This window comes from Lissotriton vulgaris, chromosome 11, assembly GCF_964263255.1.
Source record: "Lissotriton vulgaris chromosome 11, aLisVul1.2, whole genome shotgun sequence".
NCBI classification, from domain to species: domain Eukaryota; kingdom Metazoa; phylum Chordata; class Amphibia; order Caudata; family Salamandridae; genus Lissotriton; species Lissotriton vulgaris.
Window position 1 is genome coordinate 669,586,677 of NC_141699.1, and position 13,334 is coordinate 669,600,010.

General features: G+C 43.5%; 1 protein-coding gene across 1 annotated transcript; it reads left to right on the forward strand.

Annotated features, from left to right (window-relative positions):
• Positions 1–1,716: 1,716 nt before the first annotated feature.
• LOC147683314 (uncharacterized) lies at positions 1,717–11,103 on the forward strand. Its single transcript, XM_086944821.1, has 2 exons — positions 1,717–1,992; positions 8,946–11,103. Exons 1-2 carry the CDS (start codon positions 1,830–1,832, stop codon positions 9,071–9,073), a joined length of 291 nt encoding a protein of 96 aa, XP_086800947.1. The 5' UTR covers positions 1,717–1,829; the 3' UTR covers positions 9,074–11,103.
• Positions 11,104–13,334: the final 2,231 nt, after the last annotated feature.

Sequence of the window (13,334 nt, forward strand, 5' to 3'; positions counted from 1 at the left end):
CTCCCACTCCCAACCACCTTCCTCTGGTGTGACCTCAAGTTTGCAGTTAGTTAGCTGTTCCCATTTTTCCACCAACCGGACACACCAAATGGAGGACCCCACCCCGAGAAAAGCAAGTTCCACAGAAACATTATTTGACTTCATCTCATTGTCAGCAGGGGCGGGCGGATTGGCACTGAGGGCACTCGGGCATGGGCCAAAGGGCTGGTGTCTCAGTGCACTTTGTGGGCCGTTGTTTCCCTTTACCAGTCCACAGACAGGGAGAAGAAAGCCGCTTCATTGTGGGGCCGGACGTTCAGCAATGATCAGCTGTGGCCTCTCTTTGACCCCTTGCCCAGCAATCATGCTGATGGTGGGCTGGGGAGGGGTGATTGTGTGCCAGAATCGGCCTCCCAGGGGGCCAAGTGTTGCTCAGGCCTACAAGCCATTTTCACCTCGACCCCCCTGGGGCCCACGCAGCCCAGAAACAGTGCTTGAATTAGTCCTCGCCCACAGCCCTTCTCATTCAGGGCATAGTGGGCAAGGAAGAATGGGTCTGACTGTGGGGACCAGGTGATGTTGGGAACTCGCACCATCTTCACCTTAGCCTCCCCTCCGACCCCCATGGATGGCCCAGAAGCTGTGCTTTTGCTTTAGCCCCTCTCCTGCCACGCCATTGCCCTGAGGCACTGAAGGGCTGGGGAGGGCTGAGTAATTTACAAATAGCTGGAGCCTCACTGTTTTCCAGGTGCTTCTGCGCTGGGGGACTGGGGAATCATTTTTTAATAGAAAGGGGCCTCGCTGTTTTCAGGTGCTCCTGTGCTGGAGGGCTATGGAATAATGTTTTAAGAGAAAGGGACCTCGCTGTTTTTCAGGTGCTCCTGCGCTGGAGGGCTGGGGAATCATTTTTTAAGAGAAAGGGGCCTCGCTGTTTCCAGATGCTCCTGCGCGGGAGGGCTGGGAATAATTTGGTAATAGAAATGGGCCTGGCTGTTTTTCAGGTGCTCAGCTTATAGGACATTGTCACCTTGGCCCTGTGTCCTTCCCAAGAACAATATCCTCCCACTTACATTTCTTGTGTGTTTCATGAAAGGGCACGCCCGCGAATGTGAGCCATGCCCGCGAATGTGGGCCCCGCCCCGCAAATGTGGGCCACTTTTTTCATCAGTGCCCGGCCAAATTGTGATCCCAATTCGACCCTGATTGTCAGCCCCTATTCTTACTCACCTACCATGATTTAATACTTATGAGGCGTTATTCGGGATTAACCATGTAATCTTGGTTAACAACAATGTATAATGATACTTCAATGTGGAAAACCCCATAAATGGTTTAAAACAATTAGAGCAGGAATTTCGAGTACCCCATTCAGTTTTACCAGGCGACTCTTTGAAGGTGGGATCGTGGGAAGTTCTTTTTCCTACTTTGCCCATGCTAAATGCGAGTACTTATGCAAGAACAAAAGCAGAGGAGTGTTTTGTAGTAAAAAAGTTGCATCCATGAGACTTTATAGAACACTCGCACTGCTGATTGTGCATTGAAATCAGGGTCTACATGAACTGAGGAGAAGAAAACATTTCTGTCATTATTCACTTACAGCGTTCGTTATGAGACGTAAATAGACTCCGCACCTTACACTAGAAATCCAGAAACCAATAGAGCAAACGCAAACAGGTTTCTCGGAGAGGTGGAGTCATCACTTCAGTTTGTGACGTGAACCGCCCTGGTGTCCCAGTAAAAATGAAAGTGAAAGGACACTTACCAGTTCTGCAGTTAATGAAACAAACATAATCTATTTTCTCATTGAAAGAGCCGAGGAAGACGGAAAGCTCGACGATTATCTGAAAAAAATGGGTGAAACGTGTCATCAAGTCTTCCTTCTCGGGCTGGCTGGCCAAACGTATGCCATTGATGTGGACACCAGTCGGGAAAATTTCAATACAACAACCATCTCAAAATTCAAAGGGCTGGTGGCTAACAAAATAGAGAAGGAAGCAGCAGCGAAAAATATAGGTATGTAACAGTTTGCACTTGCAGCCACGCAGTGACGTTACGGGAAACGTAGATTTTAAACTACCTGGGTTTGATTTTACACCGGTGTATTAAATAATATGTTCTTGGGGGCAAGTGTAAATAATGGGCGGAAGTACACCGAAGAGCTTTAGCCTGTGTTTTTTGTTAGCTGCCGACAACTACTGCCAGTTCCTATTCTATACCTGTGTGTGGCAACTATCCATATCTTGGGATCAGATCCTCGGAAATGTTAGGAAAATCTTGGACTCAAGCCTGTACATGCAAATAGCATAGCATCGAAGTGCATAAGAAAGAGAAGTATAGGAACTGTGAACCTGAGTGCAGTGAGGGCGGGGCCAGTGAGTGTGGGGACGGAAGCAGATACGAGGCTAAACAATAAACCAATATTAACTTTTTTGTTGGCCTTTCACCAAAGGTGACTGCACATAACATACAATTCACACGCCGTATAGTAAAAATAAACGCAACTTTAATTTACCTGGGGGAGGGGATTGTATTTCTCGGGTAGGAAAGCTTGGATGGTTAAAGCGATTACTTAAGATTCTCAGGACGGTCACTGATTTCAATCCTGGTCGGTGCAGTGGGGAAATAGTGAGATGTATTTATAGTGCTAAGAGGTCTAAGCCAATGAGATAAAGCACTGTGAACATTTTTCATTAGTTTAAAGAATATATTGCACACAGTATAAATAGGTTGGGCAGGGAGGGCTTTTTCCTTTTTGCCCCCAAGATGTGGAATGTGCTTCCCCCTGAATTAAAAGGGCAACCATCTGCCATGTCTTTTCGTAAAGCACTAAAAACGTGGCACTTCGCGGAGGCCTATCTGTAATTTTGCATCGGTTCATAGTATATGCTGTACCATCTGTAGGCGCCTTGACGCCCTAGGGTTAAGTTGCGCGTTACAAGTTTTATTCATTCATTCATTCATTGTTACAAAAAGGCGCAAAAAGATTGTTAAAATATGATTGCCAGCTAACAAGATGGCCGACTAGACGTGCTCTCACTAAGCGCCTGCCCCAATGTTGAATTAATCCTGCTGTAATCATGGCGTAGTGGTGTCACCGAGCGGGATCCTGCAGTGGGGGCCCCCCTGCCCCCCGTGGAACCGGAGCGCCGATCGCGACTCTGCCTGCATCAAAGGAGCAGCGCGCGGCCCCGGTCGGACCCGCCGGAGCCCGGACCTAGATAATAGCGGCCATAAATAAAAGTTAACAAATTAAAAAAAAAAAAAGATTGTTTAAATATTTACAGTGCTTTCAAAAGTTATGTTGTAGTAACATGATAAATGTACCTATTGTAACCTTTTTTATCAATTTCGCTTAAAAGGACGCATTCCAGATTCTATTAATTTCAGGGAGCAAGCATCCTCTAGGGAGGGCTAAATCCTATTTAAGCTGCCTGTCCCTTTACCTTCTTTACAGTAGAGTAGACGCCGCTTCACACCTTAGGACCCAATGGAACTCAGCCTTTGTGTTTTTAATAAAAAGGAACTGTTTTGATCAAATCAATAAAGCTTAGGAACATCTTCCAGCATTCCCCAGCCCACTTTGACCTCTGCAACGGACCCAGTTGGGTGAAAGGGCACATCACAGACCACTGACAACTGTATACTGTGAAAAAGCCTGCTTTGATAACGTAGGTGTAAATTGCATTAGATAAATACCTCTAGGCAACCTTGCCATACAAAACTATAATGCCTCACTAAATATATTTATTCCTCTACTTACCCCCTCCCTTCACCTCTATGTTCACCAAAAACTCCTCAATTCAGGTAGCTGTCACTGTACTCATTCATTCAATTCAAAACTTCAAGTATTTCATCGCTTTCTACCCAAAGATTCCTGACTTCCACAAATGTCACCTTATCCCCATCCCCATCTTTCAACTGCTTCGCATACCTCAACTTTTGATCAAACCGTATTTAACCATGAAAACATTGTGGGTCCCTGCCACACTGGGCCCTGCACCTGCCCAATCCGCGACAACCTCACAAACATATTGTCCACTTGTGCACCTGTGCCATGTAGCAACCTCAAACCAAGACCCCACCACTCCTTATTTTAGGGGAGCGAGAGCTATAGAGTCTTCTTTTTTGCCCACTCCAGCGAGTGCAACAGTAGGGACAGTGTTAGATAGCAGAGGGTAATAATTCACTATTCCCACTCCAGCGAGTACAACAGTAAGGAAAGTGTTGGATAGCGGAGGGGAATAATTTACTATTCCCACTCCAATGAATGCAACTGTAGGGAAAGTTTTGTATAGTGGAGGGGAATAATTTACTGTTCCCACTCCAATGAGTGCAGCAGTAGGGAAAGTGTTGGATAGCGAAGGAAAAAAATTACCATTCCTACTCCAGCAAGTGAAACAAGAGGGAAAGTCTTGGATAGCTGAGACATAAAAATTACTATTCCCACTCCAGCTAGTGCAACAGTAGGGAAAGTGTTGGATAGCATAAAGATAAACATTACACCCAGCCACTGTGTTGTCCCCAACAAAATGGTGGCTGGGGGCCCCACAGAGGCTACCAAAAGGTCCCCTTAGCACCAATCCTGCTAGTACCTGTTCGGTGCCTGCTCTCAGCATCCTGGGCTGTGCCACCCTGCCAACATGCCTTTGGGGCACACCTCCTAAGGCCATCTGCCTCACAAGCCCCTATTGAACAATAGGTCACAACACAAACCACTGACAACCAGTATAGTATGAAAAAGGCAGCTTTAATAAAGCAGGAGCACAATATATTATATACATATCCCTAGGCAACTTTGCCGTGCAAAACTATAATGCCTCACTAAATGTCTTTATTCCTCTACTTCCCCCTATATCTCCACCCCTAAAGTGCCACCACTAACTCTCCAACTCAGGTGCCCATCACTGTACCCTTTCATTAATAACTTCAAGTATTTCATAACCTTCTACCCACAACTTCCTGTCTTGCACAAATGCCAGCTGGTCCCCGATCCCCGCCTTCCAGCTTTGGCTACCTCAACTTTTGATCAACCATATTTAACAATGAACACTTCCTGGATCTCTGCCTCACCTGGCACCTGCCACATTAGTGACAACATTACAAACATATTGTCATCATGTGGAGTGGTGTGGCTCACTGGTTAGAGGCAGCAGACCCGAAAGCAGAGACCTGCCTGGGACCAGGGTTCAATTTCCGACGCGGCAGGGTCGTGGACCAGGGTCAGCGGACTCGATAATTCTCGCCTCAGTGCCTACTCTTACCAGGGATCACACTCAGCAACTCTGGGCATTAGCTTGCCTCATCTCTACAACTGCCCCCCACATTCGCTGGGGATGCCTGGTTTCACCTTGGAGATACCCAGTAGGGACCATCTCACAGGGATAGCCAGGACTGGTTCCCCAGCGGTCTGCAGCGCCACGATGCCTCAGGGCAGCAGTGTGCTTTACAAGAACACATACATTACATTACATTACATGTGCACTTGTCCCATATAGCTACCTCACTTCAACACCCCCACTCCTTATTATAGGGGAGAGAAGGATACAGGGGCTTCTATTTTGCCCTGCCTATACACCCAGCCATTGTGTCGTCTCCAACAAAATGGTGACTGGGGACTCCACACTGGCTACCAAAGGGCCCCCTTACCACAAACCCTGCTTGCCCTTGTACAATCCCTGCTTCTCAGCCCCCTGGCCTGTACCTGCTGGCCAACCTGCACAGAGGGCACGCCTCCCAAAATCTTCTACCTCACAAGCCTCTATTGGGCGAGAGAACACATACCACTGTCAACCAGTATAGTGTGAAAAAGGCTGCTTAAATAAAGCAGATGCAGATTACATTCTATACATATCCCTATGCAACTTTACCATACAAAGCTCTAATGTCTCACTAAAGGGCATATGTACTAGGAGTTAACGCCTCCGTAGCTGCAATTTTTTGATGCAATTGCAGCTTTTTTTCCATATTAACAAGTTGCTGCTAACCACAGTTAGGGGCAGTTTCCCGGTGTAAACGTGCATTTTTAGGGTTGCCACTTCTGTTAGCGGGACTTAACGTAAATGAGATGCATGATGGGCATTCCCGTGTAAAGATTGCAGCTAACCCCACTTCGCAATATTTACAATCATTTATCTGTCTGGCCATACTTCCAAAAAACAGCTGCAAAGGCCAGTTAGTGGCTTGTTTTTAAGACCAGAAAAAAGCTGGTCTAAAAAATAGTGCAAACACAACTGTACATAAGGAAGATTAACCCATACCCTCATTTGCTTAACTAATGATGCCATGGTGGTACTACTCTTGCAGCTTGGAGCCCCAAGAAGACCACAACCTCCACCACCAGTACCATCACAGAGGCAGCGCCAAAGAAGAGAGCGGGTCTACCGCCACCACATCACCCTGATAGACCTCCGGCCAGAGAATGTGATAGCCCACAGCAGGCCGAAAAGGACCTCTATCTTATGCATACTTACACAGATAGCACCAAGGCTGCAGGCACCATCAGAGCGTTGCACAAAATCCCTCTGCAGACAAAACTACTTGCAGTGCTGCACATGTTGGTCTCTGGTACCTTCCAACCAACCACTGCCAGAGTGGTTGAAGTCTCACAGTCAGCCTTCTCCAGGTTCCTCCCAAAGGTCTTGGATGTCATTATCAGCCTGACGCCACAGCACCTACACTTCCCCAACACTGCACAGGAACAACTTGACAACAAGCAAGGCTTCTATGACATTGCTGGGTTTGTGCATGCGTTGGGGGCAATTGACTGCACCCATGTTCTACTTGTGCCTCCTGGGGACACTGCACATATATACAGAAACAGGAAACATACACACTCAATAAACGTTCAGGCAATTGTGGACCACCCAGGCCTGTTCATCAATGTTGTTGCTAAGTTCCCTGGGAGTGTGCATGACTCCTACATCTTTCGTCAATCGATCATCCACCAGCGGTTTGAGAATGGCACATATGGAAATGGACTGCTTGTTGTTAAGTACAAACTGAACACACCACACACCTAAAGTACACCATCATGTAGCTTAAATATGTGAGAATTCACATGTAGGCATGTAATACGACATACCTTGATACAGGTCCAAATAATATACACAAGAACACAATGCAAAATAATCAAGACATATGTAAGACAGCCCAACAAGGGAGTAGCCAAGAAAATCTCACACAAGCCACTGTGGCAATCTTGGAATATAGATTTTGCAGAACTCCCCAGACAAATAGGAAAATAATCAATGTAGTACATGACACAAAACATATGCTTATGCTGTGCTGCATACATCTTGAAATCAACACGTACCATATGTACAACAAGATGACAGGTCACCCTGCTCTCACTTGTGACAGTGCACAATTAGCTGACATACAAAAACACAGTCAGTCATGCACCATGCAGCGGGTGTACCTTCATCATGGGTCTGCAACTAGTGCTGCATGAAGGGAGAACCAACTGCTCAAAAAGAATCACCAAGTGTGTTTAAACATCAGTCTGTGTTGTCGCAGAAAGGAACATGCATAGGAAGAGCAAACAAACCATCCAAGACACATTCTCACCACATGACGTGCATCCACACGACTCCCATGGTGAGGTGTAGCAATCTGATGCACAAAATCAGAAACCAAAATGTATATCGATTGGGAACAGACACACATCGCAACACTGATGTCCATTACCCCAACATGCATACATGCAGAGTCAAAGTCAACTTATGCACAAGTACATCAATGCATATGTATGTTGTCTTCACATGTCCCTGTCTTCACAAGTCCCAGTAAGTCAAGTGCACCAGGTAGCAGTGCCACTGTCACTTAGACCCTGACCCAACTTGGGGGGAAGGTGGATGGAAAGAGCCCACAATAAGTTCAACGTTTAGTAGACAAGGATTTTCACTCTCAGCTACCCTCAGCACAATCACTCCCAATGAGGTACCTATATGATGTTCCAACATAGTAATCATCAAAAAGTCAAGGTGGATGCTTAATCAGACCCGGATCACTGACATATTATTGAGTGACAAAATATTGTGTTCCCAAAATATCGGGACATAAATATCGATGTCAAAAATATCGACATCCTATTTTCATAATTATAAGTACTAAAATATCGAAATAAATATCGTTGTTAAATATATCGAAGATAATGAGCTAGCAGTTGGGAAGAGTACAACAGCAGTGGTGTAACACAAAACCCATAACTCAGAGATATTCATTGACCTTGAGCTGAATGGGCCCTCATCTCAAGGGTGTTTGGGGCCCGAGATACAGAGGCTAAAGGGCCCTGCGTTACACCACTGATCAGCAGCACCATATCTAAGTAGAAACGGCGCTGTTCTGCTCTCTCCCGGTCCCACAAAGTGCACAGAACTTTAGCTGCTGTACTGCATTGTGTGAGATACTAGTAAACAATCCTTTAGTCAGAATTCCCACTGTAAAAAACCCAGACTGTTCCTCCCATGCACCCCTTGGCTAGAAAGAATAATCAATTTTGTTGGGTCCTAATGGGAAAAAAAATACATTTTGTGAGGCACTGTAGTGCTCCTCCCAAGATCTCCAACTAACTGCTCACGTTATTATGCAGTCTATAACCTGAAGGGATCACATATGTAAAACCAGTGCAGAGGCAATGGTGCCCCCTCCAATGATGGCACAGGTAGTGCTAGGGACCAGTTGTCAATGTAAGTGACAAGGTCACAAGTGCAGCTAGAGGGGCAGTGTTCACTGCCTATTTCTAAGGTATGGTTTTTTCCATAAGATATTAAGTGTCAACAAATGTTATGAAGTCTGTGTGACGATGTGACTTTGCATCAATGTGTGGCAAAAGAGTTACCTACTATAGCACCATTGATGATGGGATAGTATTTATAGAGCATATTCCTTTCTTCATTGACTGTTGCACTCAAATATTTTCTGTCCATTGGTCTAATCACTAAAACGTGTTCCTCTCTGATTTGCAGCTACTGCAGACATCCGTCTTGTATTCGGAAGCAAGCAGTTGGAAGAAACAGAAACCTTTGAATATTATGGTGTAATTCCCAAATCAACCATTGTCATGGTTCTCAAATTGCCTGGGGGCAGGTGTTGAAAATTAATCCATGCAGACGTGCAGATACGCATACTGGAGACGAAGCAGAACAAAATTACCACTCCAAGACACCTCTCGATACCAAGTTCAATTGATTTGCCATCTATAAAACCAGTTTCTAACGGCATTCCTCTCTCATGCTTTTTAAATCAGCTGTGTAATGTACAACGCCCTGTTCCGATCCTCACAGTGGATTGAAAATGTGTGATTATACTAGTATGGACTTCCCAACCTCAGAATAATGTTCACAATATGCTCATACAGTAAGAAGAGGGTGGGGTCATGGGGAGGGGAACTTTAAACCTCCTGATTTGCCTCAACAGCCAACCCCTCCCCACAGCCAAAGCTAGGAACATAATCATCTGGAGCCACCTCCCATGTCGCGGGGAGGTTTTAACTAGAGCTCAACTGTAGGGAGCATTCACACCAGAACTGAAACCTATTCTGTGCACGGTTTTCAAATTCAGCTTATTATAGTAGCTCTTCACCAGGTGGCCATCTGATGAGTCAAGATACTGTCTTTTACATTGAAGCATTGTATTTCCATGCCTGGGAGTGGCATGAACCGATCTCTCCCAGATCATCTTAGCAACCAACAAAATTTATAAATAATTGATCCATGCTTGCAAGGAGTCAACCTGAAGCAGCACTGCCTGGACAGACCTCCATATTAAAAGCAAAATGTGTCTCATCCCTATTACTGATTCCACTGCAAGATGCCCTTACTTCAATGACAAGAGAATCCTCTTAGTGCTTTACAGATCATGTGTGACACTGATTCATAAGCCTTTTAATTATTAATGACAAAATTAGAAAATAAAACATGACCTGGTGTTGTATAAATTCAGAGATGTGATTAAATGGATGAGTATGGAAGGGTTGATAAAGGAATCTTAAACAAAACACTGTGATCCAGCACACCACATAGTCATTATAAAATACAATATTGCACAACAAAAAAAATCATTCCATTCAGCAGGTCTGGTTTCAAGTTTCTTCATTTAATTTCTTCTTTAAGATCAGCGTAGACAATGCGTTTTGTCCCTAAGAACATCTTCAGGGCTAGAAATAAGTACACATAATATAGATTACATTTACAATAATGTTAACAACTATATTTACAATTATATATACAATCTAAAAAGGGCTGTTTATATATATACAACATTATACAAACATTCTATACAACAAATCTAAACCAACCGACAGCCCGTATTTTGCAACTTTGTTGTGTACATTTTGTGTTGAAGATGTGAGATAGACATCATTGACTCTCAACCTACTGAATCAGTGGCTGTCAAGTACCATATACAACGTATATCGGACCAAAATATCACTTCCTTAGATGCATTTCTTTCAAATAAACATCTATAGATTCCATTTGTAGTCAATATCTCAAACTTTACACAGATGGGGCAAGAATGTTCCAATAATACACTATAAAGATGGAAACAAATCGTAATTGGGTATAATTGTACCCTTTGATTACACATGGGGACTAAGACATTTTTAACTGAATAAAAAACGCAATCTTACCAAAATTAAAATAAAATGGGCTTTTTCTTGTGTTCCTTCAGTGCTGAAGTGTCTGGCAAATGCTCCCTTAAAAACAAACTTGTGTACAGCCTAAGTATATGACAAAAGAAAAAACATAGCTTTAAGATATACGAGTTTGTCAACTGATCATATATTTTGGGTTACATTTGGGGACTATAGAATTTTTTGCTAAATACAAAGCACAGTGTTACCAGAATTGAACTATAAGGGGCTTATTCTCGTACTTCTTCAGTGCTAAGAGCATCTCCCTCTGCGATCAGCTCCAGTGACACCCTACCCCAAATTTGCTCTGATATTTATACTGTATTTGCTGGCTCTCTACCCTCAAATGTTTCAACACTTTCCGGTCTCCTTTCTCTGATTGATCATGACATTGCAATTATTAGCTCTCAGGATGTTCGTTAATCAACAATGTATTGCTTAACTTTCAGGATGTCCATGAATAACTTCCTGATTAAAAGACTGACAGATACAAATTCGACTGTACATGCATTTCTCAAACTTCCAGGATGTCCGTGAATAACTTTGTTTGACAAACTGATAAATACACGTTCAACAGTTCCTGTTCCTCATCAGGCCTTTTTAAATGTTCATTTTCAGTGATTCAGCTGTTTCCATGTGGTCATTTTTGAAAGGCACTATGCTTTTGTCCTTGGCAGACATTCAGCTGTTCTCGTGGTTATCACTTTGGCCCACAGCCACTTCACCAGCATTAATATCAAGTGGCCTCGAATCATAGTTAGCTGAGGTTGCAAAGTTGTCAGTGTAGCACAGAGCATGGACGAGGTATGTAGGACCGCCATTTCCAGAAATGATCGGCCTACCAGATGGAAAAACTCCCCTTTTGTGTATTTTGGGGAGTATATATATACAAGGGTGCCTAGAGTTATGGGTCTGTAGATAGCGGTATTCATGATCAGAGAGTAGACCCGTCTCATGCTAGTCCCGTAGCCTTGCATTAATGGTTCTTTCTATCTCAGGGATGGGTTGTGCTCTGATCCACTCATAGAACCTATCATCACTAAGTTGTCTTTCTATTTCACCCAAATAGCCCTTAAGATCCATAACAACTATATTCCCCCCTTTGTCTGCCTCACGTATTACTAATTGGGGATCTCCCTGTAATGTTTTTAGAAGAGCTTCCTCTTCTTTGGAGAGATTGTGATGGTGTATACAATGTGAGTTTTTTCCATGCATGTCCTCAAGTTGGTATAGCTGCTGTGTCACTTTTTCTAAAAATTCATCAATATGGGCGTCATGAACTTGATGCAGCACTCACCCAGAAATATCACCAAACCAGGGTTCAGGTCACTCCGGTGGGGCCATAACACCGAAGTATAACACACCTAGTCTCACACACTTTACCCCAGACCCTTGCAAATATATATATACAAAATGGGTTGAGTGTATTCTTTCCTAAGCACAGATTTTTAACACCAACATTTGCTTTAATCAATAATCCTACTAAACTAATCTATGCATCAATGTACCCCGCCAATTAGGTCGATGGACCAATTAGTTGAGCAAGTTGATGGTGATTGTCAAGACCAGCTTAACCTCACTACAACAATACATTGATTTGCATAAATAATTGACTCTAAAGAATCACAAACGCCTGAAATCATCTAAAAGATTTTATGTAATTAATTTGCATAAAAGAAAATTAGCATTATTCTATCATTGTTAATTATCACTGAGCATTGCTATTTATTCAGGCAATAAATCAAGTAAAACTGTTTAATAAAATCATGAAGAGAGAATTCAGGTTCACATTAATTGCATTATTCTCTAAAATAAAACATTAAACCTTGGTCATGTAACTGAAAGAGAAATTCTGCATGAAAAAGATCAGAGAAACCATAGTTAAAACATGCATTTAATTATAAAGATTTCTACACCAAAAACCTGCCTACCCAGCACTAAACCCCAAATTTATACTTACTAACCCAAGCCTCCTCGGACGCAGTCTCTCACACAGGCTTAGTGTCCCGCAACGAATCTCCAACCTACAGGGGTTATCTGCGAGCAGTCGGCATAGTTTCAGGCTCCCAGCATCTCTGCAAACAGCTGCAGTGCAAAGAGCATCTCCCTCTGCGATCAGCTCCAGTGACACCCTACCCCAAATTTGCTCTGATATTTATACTGTATTTGCTGGCTCTCTACCCTCAAATGTTTCAACACTTTCCGGTCTCCTTTCTCTGATTGATCATGACATTGCAATTATTAGCTCTCAGGATGTTCGTTAATCAACAATGTATTGCTTAACTTTCAGGATGTCCATGAATAACTTCCTGATTAAAAGACTGACAGATACAAATTCGACTGTACATGCATTTCTCAAACTTCCAGGATGTCCGTGAATAACTTTGTTTGGCAAACTGATAAATACACGTTCAACAGTTCCTGTTCCTCATCAGGCCTTTTTAAATGTTCATTTTCAGTGATTCAGCTGTTTCCATGTGGTCATTTTTGAAAGGCACTATGCTTTTGTCCTTGGCAGACATTCAGCTGTTCTCGTGGTTATCACTTTGGCCCGCAGCCACTTCACCAGCATTGATATCAAGTGGCCTCGAATCATAGTTAGCTGAGGTTGCAAAGTTGTCAGTGTAGCACAGAGCATGGACGAGTTTCTTTCAGCAAAATGATGTAAGCTTTTTGTACTGCGCAGAACCGGGAAAAACGAAGGCATTTTGCAATTGACAAC

Excerpts from the sequence above, each read along its gene's own strand:
- LOC147683314 (XM_086944821.1), top strand. The coding sequence starts at position 1,830 with ATGGGTGAAACGTGTCATCAAGTCTTCCTTCTCGGGCTGGCTGGCCAA. Across the intron at positions 1,993-8,945 it reads AGCAGCAGCGAAAAATATAG|CTACTGCAGACATCCGTCTT; the intron begins GTATGTAACAGT and ends TCTGATTTGCAG.